The 20271-nt window shown below is 30.7% G+C and overlaps 1 protein-coding gene across 15 annotated transcripts in view; it reads right to left on the bottom strand.

The window, feature by feature from the left end:
- Diaph2 (diaphanous related formin 2) overlaps positions 1-20271 on the bottom strand; it is an 802473-nt gene that overhangs the window by 572002 nt on the left and 210200 nt on the right. For all 15 annotated transcript variants that reach the window (XR_013431759.1, XR_013431758.1, XR_013431757.1 and 12 more), the window contains 5 exons: positions 18934-19070; positions 16695-16803; positions 8719-8829; positions 2827-2945; positions 834-950 (listed from right to left, as the gene is read on the bottom strand). Coding sequence is in view for 5 of the 15 variants with exons in the window: in XM_040283678.2 (XP_040139612.1) it covers positions 834-950; positions 2827-2945; positions 8719-8829; positions 16695-16803; positions 18934-19070 (593 nt within the window). In the remaining 10 variants the exon portion in view is untranslated. The remainder of the gene's footprint in view (positions 1-833; positions 951-2826; positions 2946-8718; positions 8830-16694; positions 16804-18933; positions 19071-20271) is intronic.

Raw genomic sequence — 20271 nt, 5'->3', positions numbered from 1 at the left:
TGCATACACATTTCCTGTTACCAAATTCTAAAACTATTAACTTCATGGGTTATTATCAGACTCATTTAGAAAAATTATATCAATGGACATAAAAGTGAAATATCTGCATTTTTTTTTTGGTGTTGGTGTGTGTTTGTGATGCTGGGGATTGAACCCAGAACTCTGTGCAGGTGAGGCAAGCACTCTGCAAACTGAGCTTTATCCCTAGCCCCTGCATACATATTTTCTAAAGGTATTAAATTATATTTATTACTATATAAAGGCTATAAAAGAGAAATAATCATAAAATCTTATTAAAATGTTCAGGATTTTGAAATGTCCTAGAATCTTTGGTCTCACCCACTGTGTTACCATTATCTAGCAAAGGAAATTAATCAGTCAGTAGTTTCGATTGGGTTCATTGCTACTAACAGTGCCATTCCTGGGATATGCCATTTTTATAAGTACATCTCTCTTCTGGCTCATTTTAAATACATTTTTAAAAATGTTACTGCCAGTGGCAATGGCACATGCCTGTAATCCCAGTGGCTTAGGAGGTTGAGGCAGGAGGATCACTAGTTCAAAGCCAGCCTCAGCAAAAGGAAGGCACTAAGCAACTCCATGAGAGTCTGTCTCTAAATAAAATACAAAATAGGGCTTTGGATGTGGGGATGTGGGGATGTGGTTTAGTGGTTGAGTATCCCTGAGTTCAATCCCTGGTGCCCCCCACAAAAAATGTTACCTAGTCAAGTCCCTATATCCTATGTATGTACATATGCATATATTGCCTAGGTTCTATTCCTTTGATATCCATTTTAAATTATAAATATGCTACTCTTAGAACTTCCTCTTACCTGATATAATAATCATTTCTGATGAGCAAAAAGTGTTGCAGAATGGATAATAAGTAATTTTCAGCTGCAGTGTCTTTCAACATATTATAAAGAAGGTGATATACTTCATTCATATCAGTAAAAAAGTAAGTAAAGGAAAAAATATCAAAGATTCTTGATGAAATTTTCACTCATAACAAAAGCAGCTTAATTTTATAAAAACTACATTTACCATTTTACTTCTATTACTGTTTCTAAACCTTCAACACCATGTTCCAGTATTTAAATATTTACGTAAAGAAAATGATTCTATGGAATCATTTTAATCTTTTAACCAGAAAATCAGACCTAAAGAGCATTTCCAAGACGACTTGGCTGTCAAAAGCTTGAATAATAATTCATTATATATTGAAGTACAGATTATGGCTGGTACCATTAGAACAGCAATGCCATCAATGAAAATGATTTTATCTTGATGTCCCTGTGGTTTTCAAAGTGGGCCTACATTATCCATACAAACCACTACTACTGTATTTTCAATGCCATATAAGATAGAAGGCAAATGAGCATGCTTTAAACTACTAAAAGATCAAAAAAGCAGTTTTATTTTATGTAGATAAAATACTAAATATGAAATTATTATTTGTGTTCATTTGTTGTTCCCGATTTGAAAGAAGTTGGGAGAGTAAAGACAAAGGAGGTTAAAATATATTTTTCTTAGGAATAAAGTGGAAGTGCAGGTGCTTTTAGTGAAGGAAAAAACATTTCAAAAATGAATTCAGTTTCATAACAAAAGTGAAGACCTAGAAAATCAATTGAAAATAAAGGTAAAAGACAAGATGTAATCCAACATCCTAAAAATAACTTGAAATGTCAACATTTTCTCTGAAGTAGAATTAAGTATATGATGGATTACTTCTTAGACCCACGTAAGAGGTTTGTGTTAAAGTATCATAAGGTCCCTTAAATGGCTACAGAATGAATCCAACAATAGCTATACAGTGACATTTGGTTATAAGGGAAATCTATAAAAAGCAAGATATTTATTAATTGATATAAAAAGCATTTAATATTAGACAAGCTAGTGCAGACATGTATCACTAAAACTTGGATTAGAACTTATTCCTCATAATAATAAATTTTTTATTCATTAAATACACACTTATCTTTATATGACTTCGATAGGTGCACTGGAGGAAAAAATGACACATAACATTTCTGCCCTCAATCTCACAGGAGCAGAGAAGTGTACATAAATAAGACAGAACAAACAAAGTACTCTGGGAATGTCAAGGAAGGGAATATAACTACAGCTTTTTTACAGGGAAGAGAACATATCACTGGGAAAAAGTACAGCTCAAAGGTCACTATGGTTCTGAAGATTTCCCAACTTCCCAGAATCCATGAGTAAGAAATTCAATGGATGTGAAGCAAATGGCCAACAGTGCTATGATAACCATGTCTTGTGTCAAAAATCATTTCACATGTCCATCCCAAGGAAAATTTATAATCTAGCTGTATTTGACCCAGATCCTTCTATGACATAGCCTTGATGGAGTCAATTACAATTGTATCTAAATATTTTTATTACTACTAAAGAAAACACATATCAGATAGAGAATAGGACATTTATTTCAATGGACTGATATCTCTCACTGGAGTACCATTTAATAAATTGAAAAACCATATTACCTATAGTCACAAAGGAACTCTGTGGACTTTTCCTCATTCTTATATGTAAGTTATATTTGTCTATTCAAGACTAGTAAGCAGAATATCCCTATAATACATACAGCCACTATCTAGATTTCAATGTAGTCTGTACACACCATCAAGAGAGTCTAACAGCTCCTCAGCATAAATGTCCAGGACAACATCAGAACAAGATTCCATTGTAAATACACGAATACAATCTGGGCTGGCAGAAAAGAATTCTAATAATGGTCCCTCAAATTACCCACAAATCCCTTTTACATGATATGCACAAAATTATTTTGGGGTTGTCAAAGGATATTCCATTTCTGCTCGAATATCATTGAGACGATGGGATAATTCAGTTAGGTCGTCCTCTTTGTTCTCATCAAATACTTTCAACTGAATATCAAGCTCATCGTTCTCTTTTTCTTTTAAATCCTAGTATATAAACATAAAACTTAGCAGATGAATAAAAGTTTGACAACAGCAAATTTTGAAAATAAGGGGAATAACACAAATATTCATTTATACACACATAAGCAATTTCAAAAATTGACCAAGGCAGTTGGTTTCCTGAAAGAAAATAAATGTAACAAAGATTTTCTATTTAAAAATAAAAGATCCTCACTGCATAAACTGCACTTTCCTTCCATGCCCCGATTTTGATATTCACATTAAAAAATTAACGATTACTTCTACAACAACAACAATAAAAATACTAATTGCTAACAACTCAAATAAATGCTGTGGTTTTGACTAAACAAACTAATCAAAGATCACAAAAGAATTCATGCAGTTAGAACATTCACACATAGCCTCTGGCCAAAAAAAATAAGCAAATATAGACCAATTGTATTAATAAAGGACAAATGCAAGGATATATTCAAGCACAACAGTCCCAAGTATGGCGTGAAAAAGTTGTCTAAACAAATTTATATTAAATGATATTTTGTGATTTTTAAAGCAAAAAGGTGTTAGGAATTTTTTTTATCAAACTGTATTTCTTAGCCTCCTCCCCCACCTTTCATTTATGCTTAGCTAAATCACAAAATATCAACTTGGGCTTTGAAGATTTTTGTAATACATCATAAGCACATGCATTACAAACCTCTGATAGTTTTCAAAAGAATAGTATAAAAAAACTTTGGGAGCATGCCACACTAGAGATTGTTGGGCTTAATATATATCACCTGGAATATCTTTTAATATGTGTCCATTAAGTTGCAGCTTTCAAAACCCAAATCGATAATCACAACTGTGGATGCTCAAGGGTGTTACCGAAAGTGGGAATAGGATATTCAGAGTTGAGCTTGAACTCTAAAAGGAAATGCAAGCATGGTGTACTTCAAATTAGGTAAATAAAACAAATTGGGATGCATTTCTTGTTTCTATTTTATTCAGTAGAACAATTATAAATGAGGATTTAATGGCTATAACTGAAGCCAAATCCAGTATAAGAAATGTTTAGATGTTCTTTTTCTAACATTCAACATACATCACATTTACCTATGTTTATCAACATTCATATTTATGTATAGAGCATATGAAGACATTGTTTAATGTTTTTAAATAATCTGAAATAAAATACATAATGAATAAATGAATCTCCACTTAGTTTCCTTCTTAATAATACCCTGCTTTGACACCAGTTTTCCAATTTGAAGGGGAATAGAGGATTTATTGCAATGCAAAATTACCTAACATTAGTGGGTAATATCATGAGTTAATTTCTGAACTCTATTCAAAAAACTGCAGAAGTTGGAGATGTCCAGTATGCTGATTATTACAGAAACAATCTTTCACATATTTTATAATATGAAATTTTCTTTATTCTCATGTCATAATATATTGTCTTAGACATTCATCACAAAACTTGAACACAGGTAAATGTGTGAAAAATAGAAAAATTTAAATAAAAATATCATTTAATTAGCATCAAAACTTTACAAAACATTGAAACCAGTCTGCATGACTGAAATATTTTCAGTGAAAATGACTGTCTAAATATCATAGCATAATATAAAAATATAGACACATATAAATGCAATATATATAAATGTTCTTTATTAATAATGGCCAAGAACTATTAATATAAATATATATGCATACATATATATATACATCTATTCTTAATTATAAAATATCTTTTCAAATGTCAAATCTTGAAAGATATATCCCCAAATATTTAATATTTAATGAAATAAAAAAAGTTTATGAAGTACAAATGATATGATAGATATCACATAAAGGAAAATGGAAATGTATCACCAAGGTTTTATAAGATATGAAATATCAAAAAATTATGAAATTACACTATCACTAATTTGGAAAATATTAAAAATATGCTTCAGATTTTTGTTGTTTTTAGGGTTTTGTTAGGAATTTTGTTTTGTTTTTGCAGTAGTAGTTCACTCTACCACAGAGCTATACCCCCAGCCCTTTTTTAAAAAAAATTTGTTTATATATACAACATCTTTATATATAATTTTTATGTGGTGCTGAGGATCAAATCCAGTGCTTTACAAATGCTAGGCAAGCAAACTATCATGAAGCTATAATCCCAGCCATTTTCATTTTTTATTTTGAGATGGGGTCTCCCTAAATTGCCAAGACTAGCCTTGAACTTATGATCCTGCAGACTCAGCCTTCCAAGGCACTGTGATTACAGGTGTGCATCACCACACTCAGGTTGCTTCAGTTAATTTTTAAACAACCCTACTGGGTAGTTATAAAGCATCTTATTTTTTGCAGAAACCCTGAAATATATAATTAAGTATTTATAATTCAGTATACTTCCAAAGTAAATCAAAGCCCATTACCAGTATATTACTGATAACCAATCAAGTAATCAAAATTAAATCTTCAAAAGCATAAGTTGGTCAGTCTTTTTTAATTTTATTTATTTTATTCACTGTAGTTGTTGATGGACCTTTATTTTTTATTTATATGTAGTGCTGAGAATCTAACCCAGTGTCTCACACACTCGAGGCAAGCGCTCCACCACTGAACAACTCCCCAGCCCCGAGGTGGTCAATCTTTTAAAAGAGATAAAGCATGCCTATTGTATAAACACAATGTCTTACTGCATTGTTCTTTCATATATCTGATTTACTTAACACTTAGTTACAAGAAAAGAACAGATGGAGAAAATAAGGTATCAATGTTACATAAGTAAAAAGAAAATACTATTTTAAATCATTCCAAATTATTAAAGCAAATTTATTAAAAGCTAACTTTCTATATAAATGAGGTACAAACTCCCTTCAAACACCAAAATTTAACCACAAAAATAGGCGAAATTTGGAAAATGAATTTTTATAGATTATTATTAAAATAATTGTATTGTCTTATAAATCCTGATAATTATTTAAAAAATTGACTGTGCTAAAATACCATGATGATCATAAGGGTTACTGAAATAAGACTATTTTCCCCTAATAGTTGGTCATTCTGGATAGGTATAATTTTTGATCCACATACCAAGAGTTAATATTATTAGCCTTAGCCTACTCTAATCTGTTGGTATGAATATGCTATATTCTAGAAAAAAAACAGGAGTTCCTCTTGTTAGAACTATGTATAAAATAAGATAGGAAAAATGAGAATTTTAAGTGTTCATCTATTAATATATTTTAAGCTTCAGGGCTGGGGATGTGGCTCAAGCGGTAGCGCGCTTGCCTGGCATGCGTGCGACCCGGGTTCGATCCTCAGCACCACATACCAACAAAGATGTTGTGTCCGCCGAGAACTGAAAAATAAATATTGAAAAATTCTCTCTCTCTCTCTCTCTCTCTCTCTCTCTCTCTCTCTCTCTTAAAATATATATATATTTTTTAAGCTTCAATATCTATGTAAAAGATGCCACATGTTACTATAAATTCTAGTAGTTTAAATTTAAACAGATGAGTTAGATAGTAGTTGACAATGAGAGGTACATCTAGTATATATTCTGTTCTTTTCCAAATCATGATAATTTAACTACATCAAAAACAGTAGTGAGGGTTGTCATGGTGGCTCAGTGGTAGGGTACTTGCTTAGCATGTGTGAGACACTGGATTCGATTCTCAGCACCACATATAAATAAATAAAGTCCATCAACATCTAAACAACTTTTACAAAAAAAAAAAAAAACAGTAGTGAAACTTAATATTCTAAAAGTCTATGCCCCTAGATTTTGTTTCTCTTCTTACATATCAGAAATAACTGAGGAGGATTTATATTTTCAAACCACACACCTCTTTCAGGGGTATGTTCAACTACTTGGTTGACAATCATAGCCATATTTGAACATATTTAACTCTACTGTCTTACAGAAAATGTTTGAGAATTCCTGTAGGTTCCATTCCAAAATTTTGAGAGCAGAAAAATTATGCTTACTATTTTTCTCTTGCTAAGGAATCACTGAGATCCAAAAAGTGGATCATATTGAAGAAATGTGATAAAGAAAAGTCTAATTGGAAGCATCCATAAATAATGCAGATTTTCAGAAGTAAATAGTAGCATAAGAAGATTTACATGGGGCTAAATGGACAGTGGAAAGTAGAACTTAGAAACACTGATGTAAAATCTTAGCTATCAGTGTAATTAAATGAATAACACACCATGAGATCACCAAGACTGGCAGAGATTAATACATTCAGACAAAAGTGCAAAAGGTTAGAATAGCTACCATATCTCTTCTGAAAAGATGAGGAATAAAATAAATTAAAACAAATATTACAGTATTCCTAACTAGCAATTCATTAGTAGTAGCGAGAAAATGAACATTTCATTCTAGAGAGAGGGAACTGAAAGGTGTAGTAATAAGTACAGCAGAAACATGGCATATTAGTAAATGAGGAAAGTATGCTAAGGTTCCCCTGGAAACTGCAAGTATCCAAACACATTATTTTCCCAGAAACAGAGAACAAGACAAGTAAGAGTAGGCATGAAAACCATTAAGATGACAACTTAAAAGGAACCAAAAATAAAAAGAGTATAAGATCATTTCTAGCTATCTAAGGCCACAGGTTTTGCAGAAAGAGAGATTAATGATAAAATAAAAATAAGGACATGTCACATATCCTATAACTGGTGAAAGCACTTACATGAACTACACACTGAACCTGAATCTCTACAAGGTTCACAAAAATCATTGCTTGGATTCACTGTGTCCAATTGCCTGGAATTCAAGTCAAAAATTAAAGAGCCACTCAAGATGACACTAACATAGAAATGCATTAAATGAGGAAGACCCAAAATACATTTTATTAAAATGGGTTTAAATAGACCCAATCTTACAATTTAGTATGATGGGTTTCATTTAAGAGTATCCAACCACAATTGACAGATGCATATTGCATGCTGGCTCCTCACCAGGAAATTTCCCCAATTTTGGCATATCTAGAAACCCAGGTACTATACATCAAGTATTAAGATTTTTCTTTGCTCAGCCCTTTCTTTTTCCTCCTTGACTTTTACTTCTTGATTCTCAGGTGTGTTCTCAATAGCTTAAGTGAAAAGAATAGTGAAATGACACTTGTCTCTTTAACAATGCCTTAATCTTAAAGAAAGTCACTCTTCAGTTAATATGCTTAACAAAATAAAATACAGAGCCACAGTAATTGGACTTGTATTAACAGAATAAGTGTGTTCATTTGTCTCCAATTCTGACTATGAAATTATTCCAAACCTATTTTAACACTATTAATTAGAACAAATATTCACATTCAATTAAGAAATAAAACTGTTTTTCTTTAGAAAAGTTGCTAAAGCACTGTTTACAAGAGCACCATTCTTAAGCAATGCATCTAGAATAAACTAATGAGAACTCTATACATACTTATTTTGAATACAAACGAGAGCAATCTAAGTTATCAAAGAGAAAAGTAAAAATTCTAATTGAAAATTGACTGCACACACACATAAACACACACGTATGCAAACACAAACTAGTTTTCTATATTCTCAAAATTCAAAAAAAAAGGAAGTTCCCCTTTGACTTGAAGAAGAAAAAAAATCTACATCACTTCAGGGCACACCATTAGCTGAATTTGGAATCATGATTTCTACACTGAGAATGACATTACCACAATGAAAAATAGCTTACATAACATCTAAAGTTTTACAAAAGAAAACAGCAAGGCACATAAGTATGTTATTTCAAAATATACTTTTGTCCAAAGAGAAAATTGTTAAAAGTTCATCAGCATAATACACACACTAAACTTACTGGTAACATTGTTTTTAGTCCTGAACGAAGGAATTCATTCCTTAAATGGATTCGGAAATCAAGGTCATATGGAGAAGTGACAAGGGCATTTATAAACTGCATGCACGCCACCTGAAATAAGAAAGCAAATTTGTTAAAAAAAAAAAAAAGTTCAAATAAATTAAGGAAATATTTACTGAATGCATTTGGATAAATGCATTCACTGAAGGCAAAAATACACACATATTATAAAACAAGAAATGCAAATACTTCTAATAATGATGGTTATGACTTTAGATTAAGAACAACAAAGAAACAATAAAGTTTATGATGTCCAAAATAATTCTAACAAAAATGTGGTGTATGATCAAGTATTTTATGCTTTACTGAACAATATGAAAGAATATTAAACTCCCTCTGAGAAAACCAAAGTTCAAAGAGTGTGCATATTGGGCCCCTTGAAAAGTTTGTGAAATGTATCTTTCATATCCAGCTGTCCTCAGAGTGCACTTGGCCTCAATTCTATATGGTTATACTTTTCTAAAATCAATCAAATATAGTTATAAAACTAGCCTATTATCAAAAAGGGAACAGTAACATCTTGGGAAAATTATTACCTTGATTTACACTATGTCTATCCTCTTATTGGGATAGATTAACAAAAATATATAGAGTATTAAAATATGTATCTAAATGAATTAACATGGTTGGTGTAAAATATTAATGTGAGTGAGTTAAGATCAACTAGAAGGCACTGTGATACCAATACTAACATGTTCAGCATAATGAAGTGTACATGTTTATTTCCAAAAGAAATATTTCGTTAATTATATTTCTACTGGAAAATGAATTTTGCTCTTCTAACCTTCTGATTTTGAAATTTCCTTTCAAAAGAGGAACTTATCTGGAAATTGCAAGCAAGAAGAGAACTGGCAAAATGCTCATTTTCAGGTGTTGCACATATTATTCTTGAATAGCATTTTTAGAAAATGCTGATAAAATCTAAGGCAACTGGCTAATAGTTTAATTGAAGAGGTACACATTTAAACTGACTATTTTTAATATATGTAACAGGTAGTAGAATACTTAAAGAGCTGACTGCTAGGGGATTCATGGAAAATGCCAAATTTAGTAAAGATATTAAGTACGTATAAATAAAAACATAAATAAGTAGTTAGAATGTAAAATACACATTAATAAATATATTTCAAATGCATTTGACTTCTCTAGACCTGTTATTAACATAGAGTTAATTTTTTAACATAGAGAAGATTAAAAAGGTACACTGCTTTTAATTTTATATCTAAAGCAGCTCTTGGGGAGATCAACCCTTCTATCTCACATCCAGATTAAAAAATCAAAAGCTGCATGTTTTAAAGGAGTTGAAGAAGACAACTAAGGATGTTTAGAACATTACTTAAACCTGAATGATAAGTGAACAATGTAGTTCAGTTTCTAAGATATTCAGATATCAGGAGAACATACTCAAACAACTAAATATTTTCGTAGACTTGGCATTATGTTAAAAGGATACACCAACCAAGTTATTATGAAGTTTATGCATTAATGGAATATATAACCTTCCAATTACAATAAAAAATTGTGTAAGACTTTATATTGTTTTCATAGGCTAGGATATATGTTTGCATCCTGTGTATAGTACTATAACATTGTATTTGCTTGAATGATTCTTGTTACATTACAATTATGACATGACCAAACAAGCCAAAGTACATGCCCAATCCAAAATTAATAGTGAGAAAAATTTCCATCTACTATGATGGTTTTTGCCAGAAATTCAAGTTTAATGGCTTGTATTAATACCCAACTAGTAAAGAGAACATTTCCATAAGAAACAACTTAATGAGTCTTATAATTGTACCTTTGCACAAATAAAAGTATTTAAACCAAGAAACAGTAAAAATAGTAAAAGTCAAAATTAATGAATATACCAACATCTAAATAACTATATTTAATAAGATAACACTGCAATGCTACTAAATATTTTACCTACAGTATATGAATATATAGTTGAACAAGGATGATGAATTTATTGACAATGGTATAAAATAATTATGAGACACTTTCAAGTCAGTACTTTAATAAAGTGAATAGTTTGACAATGTACCATTTATTGTTTATCAAATTCTAATAGGCATCTAATTAATTACAAACAACACAATGAATCATAATATTACCACATCATTTTCCAATTTTCACTGCTAGAACAGAACTCTTTTATAGAAATATTTATACTGCCTGAATGTGAGGAACACAAAAGTCACCTAATTATCTTCATTCCTTTATGTCACAATTACTGCCCTTTCCAGAAAACAGAATATCAATTCAAAATTGAAATAACAACACTATTTACAAATACAAAATTTAATAAAAACCTAATTGACTTATAGGAAAGAAATTCTATTATGGAATTATGAATATGAAATATATCCATTGGGTGAATTCTGAATTCCTAGCAGAATACAAAACCCCAAATATTTATCATCATCATTAGTTTTACTATCATTAAATGCCAGACAATGTAGTATGAGCTTCATATAAGTCACTATCTAATCTTATTCTCATAAAAAACATATGAGATAAATATTACTATTATCTTTATTTCACAGATGAGGAATCTAAGGCTAAAAGCAGATAAATAACTTACATGGAGTCAGAGAGCAATGAGAAAACTCATGTTCTTAAATAATACCACTTTACTACAAATACAGAAAATTTCAGCACATAATCCAGGTATCTCATAAACTCCATTCAAAGATTGATCCAACAAAAGATTTTAAAGATAGGTAAGATAATAAATTTAATGGGTACATTGTGCTTGATATACTAGGAATATCAAACTTAGAAAAACAGAACTATTTTAACAATATGTTGCCTATCACATGAAGTAGTAAGTTATTCATATATATATAACAATATTTATATAACAATATAAATATATATATAACAATATTTATATAACAATATAAATATATATATAAATATAAATATATATATAACAATATGGAAAACCCCTCTCCTAATTTGTGCTTCTGGTCTGAGATGGATGGAAAATGGATAATTAAGCTCATTAAGATACCACAAGGGATAAGGAGAAGGATGAGAGGCTGATAAAAGACTCATAGGTCTTTCTTCCCATGAAGCTTAAGTGATAGATTTGGTGGCATTTTGCAGATTGCTTAAATTGTTTTGTTTTTATTTCATTTTTGGTTCTCATTTATATTCCAAAAGGATGAATTTATTAAATAGGTATGGTCTGGATAGTGAAGCTATTACACATTAGAAGCAGGTGTATTTACTGCTCTGTTTTTGTGTACCAGATCCAATTACAACATGGAAAACATGTCTATTATTTTTGACATGTTAGAAAATCATTTTAAACTGTATTAAATCAGACTAACACACTTCTCTACATAGCTCCTAAAATGCTGAAAGGACATGGCACCTTTCATACTAATTGCAGTCTACGAAGACAGGGACTGTTTTGATATCATGTCATTGGATGTTAACTATACTACTTTTTCTTTCCATAAACAATTATTAATTCTCAGTATACCCTGGCTTCTCCTGTCTGGATATGTAAATATAAGTTTCAACTAAATGTTGAAAATACCTTGTTTTGTCTTCTTCGGTGAAGTAACTGAGATACTACTGTAGCTTATATTATTACCTATCAGAAGCACTTCTTGCCTCTCATCCTACACAATACTACTTTTTATTAGAGAAGATAATTTCTGGAATGTTCTTACCCTTCATGTCCTAGTTGAATTATCATCACTGAAAACTTCCAAGTCTCCTGCAGGAAATTACCTAATTTCACCTTCTTTGGGGCTCTCACTAAATTTTACAAAGAGTAATGGGATATTGGTGGTCAAGGGTAGATATTTCAGACAAAGTGTTCTGCATGATAAAATGAAGGTATCTGCAAAGCCTATATACTGTTTGGGAAGTACTATATTTCGTTTCATTAAAACACAAGGTACTTTGGGAAGAATAACAAGCTAAAAGGCCATCATGTTAAGATGGTGCCATGCTGAAAAAGTTCATATGTCACAAGTAAGGTCTTCACCTTCATCAAGATAGCCCTGGGTAATAAACATAGTTTTTTTCTAATATATGCTTATTGTAGAATCAGATTTATTTCTTGAGAATAACTAAGAACATCATAGAGCATTTTTCTGGAGGGGAAGGGTGTGAAAATATGGGATATTAATTAGGAAATTATTGAAACAATATTGGTGGGAGAAGATAAAGGCAGTAGTGAAGAGAGAATGAGATAGTCATAGTCTATACTATACAATAAGAAGACATAATGATTGACTGGCTACAGGGGCAAAGAAGAACAATATCTTCAGGAAAATTAAAGATTTGAGGAGAAAACAATGCCTGTAAATTCTAAAATGGAAAACACAAGGAGAAAACTAGAACTCCTTGGGATGAATCAGGTTAAGAGGAAGAAATAATAAGCTAAGTTTCAATGGAAAAGGAGGTTCAGTGTAGAAGTTATAGCATTATTTCTGGAGCCAGACACCTTGATATCTGATCTAGGCTTTATCTCCTATTATGCCATGCTGTGACCTTAGAAATATCACTTAATTTCTATGTGCCTCAGTTTCCTTATCCATAAAATGGGGCTACTGCAACTATCTCCTCTTAGAATTCCTGCGAGGTTTAAACATGATAACATGTATTTAGAACACTGACACTTGGCAATTTTCAATTATGAATGCTATTTTTTTTTAAATATTTAATTTTTAGTTGTAGTTGTCAATGCCTTTTTTTTTAATTTATTTTTACGTGCTGATGAGGATTGAACCCAGGGCCTCGCACACGCTAGGGAAGTGTTCTAACACTGTGCCACAATCCCAGCCCCACGAATACTATTTTTAATTCCTTATTTTTGTAACATTTGTAAGATAACTAGTTCAGTATTTGGAGACACAGCTGTGAATGGAGAGAAAGGTATGATCTGCATTTATAAACCTGGAGATTTCCTAGGATATAAGTTGCATGTTAAAACTAGAGAAGTAACTGAGAATATGTATGGAGAAAATAAATATGTATATGTCTATGAGCATATATACATGTATTTGTATAAGTACATATGTATATATGGATAGGTGGATGTAAAATGATAATAGAGAAGATCAATGACAGAAACTGTGAATGTCAAAAGAGGGGAAACACATTAAAAAATAGAGAAACGCCAAGCACAGTGGCATACCACTGAAACAGGAGGGTCAGGAGTTCAAAGCCAACCTTAGCAAAAGTGAGGTGCTAAACAACTCAGTGAGACCCTCTCTCTAAATAAAATACAAAATACGGCTGGAGATATGGCTCAGAGGTTGAGTGCCCCTGAGTTCAATCCCCAGTATCAAAAAAGAAAAAAAATAGAGAAAGAACCATTACAGGTAGTCATTAAGCAGAGAGAAAACTGTGCCTGGAAGGCAAAGGAAGAAAAACTTTCAAAGAAGAGGATGATGAAGAGTACCTAGATATCAGTGGCATTCTTCCACTGGAAAGAGGCCATTGGATTTTGAAATTACAGGATGACAGTATGCCTTTTGAGAACTGTGAGAAATCTGAGTTGTGAAAGGTAATTTAAAACATAAAACAAGTAGAGATTATTCTTTTAGAGACGTGGACTATAAAATGATAAAGCGAGATGAGAGGCTAGTTAAAAGCATAACTCAGATAAAAACCAGCATCATAGGATGTGAGACTAGAGAATGACACTAAGTTAAAAGGAAGACAGTAAAGATAGAACATGTCAAGATAGATGGTTTATCTTCTGCTTATTTCTTGAAAATCCTATCGCAGGTGCAATAGTTTACTTTACAGATGGACTAAAAAAAACTGAGAAGTCAATAATCTGTTTTAAAATAAAAGAGGGGTATATATAGTTATTATTTTAAAATACAATTAGTCCTGTATTTTAACAAAATTACTTCCTGAGACTATAATAACATTTTGAGATGTCTCAGGATACTACCAAAATAGAAAAGTAATTCTGTTAAAATACAGTACTAATTATATTTCTTAAACAACAAATTTAAACTTCTGTTTTTCATTTCTGCATTCTGAATATATTTTTAAACTTTTCAAGGATATTTTTATTCACATTAAATACAACAAATAAACAAATCTGCTCAATTCTTGTGAGAGTACAAGGCTCTGTATATAACAAATTACTAATTTTTGTAGCTCATTAGAATAGGAAATTTCAAATTGTAGTTTGCATCTATAATCAGTATTCAACTATTTCTTGAATACTTAGCAAGATGTCTGTGATTTTTCCATATGTTATTTGTTAAACATTTTCTACTTTATCATTCCATTGTGTCCAGCTTCCTGAAGGATAGCAAATGTTAATCTCATCTCATTGTTTGGGGTAAACTAATCTATGGTAGTGGTGTCACATTAAAATACAGGCAATGCAATATACAAATGTTGGCATCACAAAGACCTAAGTTCAAATCACAGTTCTACCACTTAACCATTATGTGATTTTTCAATGGGCTTTAGCCTTCCAGCAAATTAATTCCCTTATCAGTAAACTGGAGGTAATAACACGTAATTCACAGAATTATGCTTAAAAATTCATTTAAGGTGGATTTTTAAAATATGTAATTGTACTTTGCCCAAGTATGACAAACTAAGTATAAAATGTAATGAAAACTTTCAATATAGCTAAAACTACTTCATTCCTCCTGAAGACACTTTATAAGAGAAGTACAAAGCTTTATGGCAAGAAGAAATGTATTAGTAAAAAAAACTTAGAAAATATTCCAACTTTTAAATATGTAATACCTTTGACATAATCACACTATAAAAGTTTATCTAAAATGTTCATCATAGTTGAACTAGAAGAACACATGATTAAGAAAATCACTTATATATTTGAAGAAGCATTAAGGTTTCTTAACATCACATATTCTCTTTAAACAAGCCAATTCATTTATCTGATACAATTTCAAACTCTAGAGAAAAAAAGATATATTTCAGAATATAACTTTGAAAAGGAGAAAATTAATTGTGTTAGTTTCTCATAAGAAATTTTAATATTTAAATACTAGTAAATTATTTGATAAAATTAAATATAAAAACTTGTTGTCTTTGCTGAATGACAGTTCAACAGCATAAAAAAAATCCATTCAGCAATTTAATGGCATACATTATCTAAAATAAAGAGTATTAGCATCAGAGACCAAAAAAGCTGACATCAATTTCCGTCTCTTACAAACTGTGTCACCTTGGACAAGTTATTTACTCTTCATTCTTATGAGCAAAATAGAGATGATATTAATACCTATAAAGCTGGGTTGTTGGAAGAATTAAATCAAATGACATATGCAAATTAAAATGTTTAGTCTAGGAGCTCATATCATAAATATGCGCCATAAATATGAGTTCTTATTCCTCAAGAATAAAGTTAACATAGGTCATTTCCTGAACCACCTAGAAAAGGACAGCAAGTTTTATTATTTTCTTGAAGAAAAGACTTTGGCTAAGGCTACACAGGATTATCAGATGAACTGTGACAAAGGAATTACAATTCAATCTCCTCTCTTCTGGTTGAATCAGACCTCTGACTGTTGTCTGAATGGCACAAAGAGAGATGGGCTTAATTGTTTTAAATTCCTCTCATATGCTCTTTAACACTTGATACAACAATGGCATTGGCCAAACTGCTTGCCCTTTGGCCCTGATGACTGATAAGGCTTCAATTTTCCTGATTTATTATTATTACTAAAGTAGAATAACAATTATAATCATAGGGCCATATCTATAATAATTCGAAAGTATTTTTCCTAATATTAAACAAATTATTAATATCACAAACAAAACATCTAATAAGAAGGATTTTATTTTTATACCCAATTCTATTTAAGAGCCAGTTAAAATAGAGTTACTGTCATACAAAATGAGTACTCTAAATACAACCCAAGAAGCAATTTAAGACAAAACTAACTTACCTGTAATTGCAAAGCTTCATGATTTTCCAATCCTTCCACAATTGGTGAAAATCGCTCCCTGTTATTTCTCTCTGCAGCAGTAGTTATAGCCCCTAAAAGTTTATCTAGACTACAGAGGGGAAAAAAAGAAACAGAAATGAAAAATACTTCTTACACATATATTATGAACATGGGTTATTTCTTTCAGTCTTGCCAGTTTTACTTTTGGAGCATAATGTTTATGTATGTCATTACATGTTTTAAAATTATTTAATTTTTTTCATCAACAAATGAAACTGTGTATAGTTATAGTGTACAACATAATATTTTGAAATATGCATATATTGTAAAATGGTTCAATCAAGGTAATTAACATCTGCACTACTTCACAGACTTATCTTGTATCTCTGTCTCTCTCTCTCTCTCTCTGTATGTGTGTGTAAAGAGACTAATTAAAATCTACTCATCTATTTTCAATTACAGATTACATTATCAGCTATAGACATAATATACAATAGATCTCTTTGATTTATTCTTTCCAACTGAAAGATCATTATCATATAATAATTGAGCTACTGTCTACATATTCCTACAAGCTGAATACTGATAACTTTAAATAATTTTAGAGCATGAAAATTCAAATTCAATTAGAAAAGTCTTGAGAAAAATAATGTTTCTGAGTGATACCTTCAAAAGAATCCCTGATAGAAACACATTAAAATTTAAATTTTCAGGTTTTGAAATATCATGTGTTAATAAAGATCTTCATATCACTTAAGTATAATTTGATGTCTATAATTAATAGATTATTCTAGTGTAAACACACTGTGATTTAATAATAAAGGGCTGGATAGAGTGAATATTTTAAAAATAACTTTAATCAACATTTTTTGATAAAAGAATAAGAAAAAAGAAACCAAAGGCGAAATTCAAGGTAATTGAAGAAACATTCTTATCTAGCACAATAAATTTGTTTACCTAGATAAAAATATTGATAACTATACCATATGATGTTGAAATCAAATGCACCTCTATGCAGTACTCTATTTTTATCAAATAATATCTGAAATTAAAATTAATTCCTAACAATTATATCAGGCTAGGGTGACTTTTAAATATTAAGTTATGGAAATTTACTTGACTAGAAAAACAGTATTTCTTATTCATGTATAAGCTGATTTTTTATAAAGCCAAGGGAAACTTTACTTTTGCATAGGTTACTTCATTTGTTCTGAGAAAAGAGTTAACATTATAGGTAATATTTTAGGTTTAATGTTTGTCTTTTGAGTTCTGAAGACAACAGCTAGCACTAAACAACATCTCATTTTTTCTAACAATTATAAGAAAGTCAGCATATTGAAATTTCCTTAAATATTTGTATGGTCCACCTCTGAATCAAACTGAAATTATTACTCTCACACAAAGTTTTGAGAAAAATATTTCAGTTCATATCCATAGTACATATTTCAATTTTCACACAATGGTTTCTTATAAACTGAAATTACTAATGAAATAAATGTGAAATTTTGATTTGGATTCAATATCATTTCCATAGGAATATATGATCCAAAACATACTCAGCAATACTTGCTAAATTTGGTGCATATAGACATACACATATATATACATATATATGCATATATATACATACATATACATACACATACACACACACCTATTAAAAACAAAGAAAAAAAGAAAAGTTAAGTAATTTCACTTACCAATAAGTACTTCATCTTTTCAATTACCATAAGTATTCAAACTAGAAGGCTATCCAAAAAATTACACTAAAATAAAAGCATATATTCAATTCAACTACAGACATAAAATTGTGTGATATGCAGCATGGTGTGTGTGTGTGTGTGTGTGTGTGTGTGTGTGTGTGTGTGTGTGTGAGAGAGAGAGAGAGAGAGAGAGAGAGAGAGAGAGAGAGAGACTGCCAAAATAACTAACTTTTAAATTTTGCCCACTTTTCTAATGATGGCTTCACCTTTGGCAAGACAACATTCTATTTATTCACTTTAAATTCGGCTTTAAAAAATTCCCCTGTAGGATTCTATTTAAATCTAGCTTCCATAATCTCCAAAAACTGTTACAATATAAATATACAAGACAAAAGTGTCAATCAAAAATTCCCTAAAGTCTAATACTTTTTTATACAACTTATCCAATGAAAGAGAATAAAAGTAAGACTTATTAAAAGTAAAACTTATCTCAAGAGTTGTTTTCTATGCAATAAATATAGTACAGCAATACTTACATATTCTCTTCTCCAACAATGCAAATAGCAGAAAGTATTTTTACTATTTCAGTCATCATGTTGGGTTGTTTGGGGTCAATTGCTCTTGCCAATAGTAAAAGACTTCTTTCATCCCCTAGAATCCTTTGTAATCCAAACTAAAGAGAGGAAAATATGAAATCTAAAATTTTCATTCAAAAATGAAATGTCTATGGAGCATCTTTCATTAAATAAAAAGCAATTAAATCCAAATTACCCAAAAAATCTGTACCTCTGCAATGAGGTTCTCACTAATTATATAAATGTTCTTTAAATGCAGTGACATACTAAATATATAAAGATATTAGACATGTATCTGGAAAACCATCAATCCAAACATCAGAGCAATATTATCAAAATGGAAGCTAAGGAATAATGGTTTACTTTTATGATTTTATTAGTATATGCCTTGCACAGGGAGAAGAGTTTCAGAAGGTAATCTAAACTCCAAGGGGCCAAAAAAACCCTGACATTTAAGTAATTTCTGATTAAAGTTTCCTTCTCTGATTTAGACAATTTATTCCACATGAAATTAATACAAAACAGTATATTTTCTATTTTGAATATGTATTTATGCCTATTATTTCACATGCCTGTAATTTAGATGATCCAATTGTTCATGTTCTAAGTGCCTACATGCAAGACATAAATGTGGTCTAACTGAAACTTACCCTTAGTTTAGAATAATCTGAGTCAAATTAACAGGTTCTTCAAAAACTGCAGAACTCTTACAAAATAAGAACTTATGTGTTGATATAACAAGGTATATTCTGTGGGAAAAAGGCTCTATAGAAAATCTCACCAATATAATTTTCTCTTGTGACTATACTGATTATAATTAGTTGGTGTCCTAGAAAACTGTGACATCTGACAACATGAATCAATGAGAATGCAGAACAAAGGGTACTATAGTTCAATTTACAGATGAGTGGACTGATTAGCTGGAGAGGTGAAGTTATTTTTCAGAGGCCACTCAACTTATTAGTAGCAAAGCATGAAATCTGTATAGTTCAGCAGAACCCCTGATTTCTAGTATTATGTTGTCTTTCCATTATGTCATTATTTCCCTCAGTTGAAAAGAGATTCATGGTAAACCATGGAGAAGCAACATTTAGTAAGTTCGTTCTTATTACCCATCAAAGTTTGCATAACATTGTAACCACAGACTAAGAGCACAGCAGTTGAAAAATTCTGTACTAATATGGATAGGGATCTTTCTGTGAAAAACTTCCAGAAACAGCACTATAAGTGTATTTAAGAATCTCATGTCTACTAACAAGCATCTACCACATGTGCCAATAATATTTTTCATTGATATAT

Source organism: Ictidomys tridecemlineatus, chromosome X (assembly GCF_052094955.1).
Source record: "Ictidomys tridecemlineatus isolate mIctTri1 chromosome X, mIctTri1.hap1, whole genome shotgun sequence".
Lineage (NCBI taxonomy): Eukaryota > Metazoa > Chordata > Mammalia > Rodentia > Sciuridae > Ictidomys > Ictidomys tridecemlineatus.
Note: the sequence above shows the minus strand (reverse complement) of the source record. Positions and strands in the feature narration are given on the sequence as shown.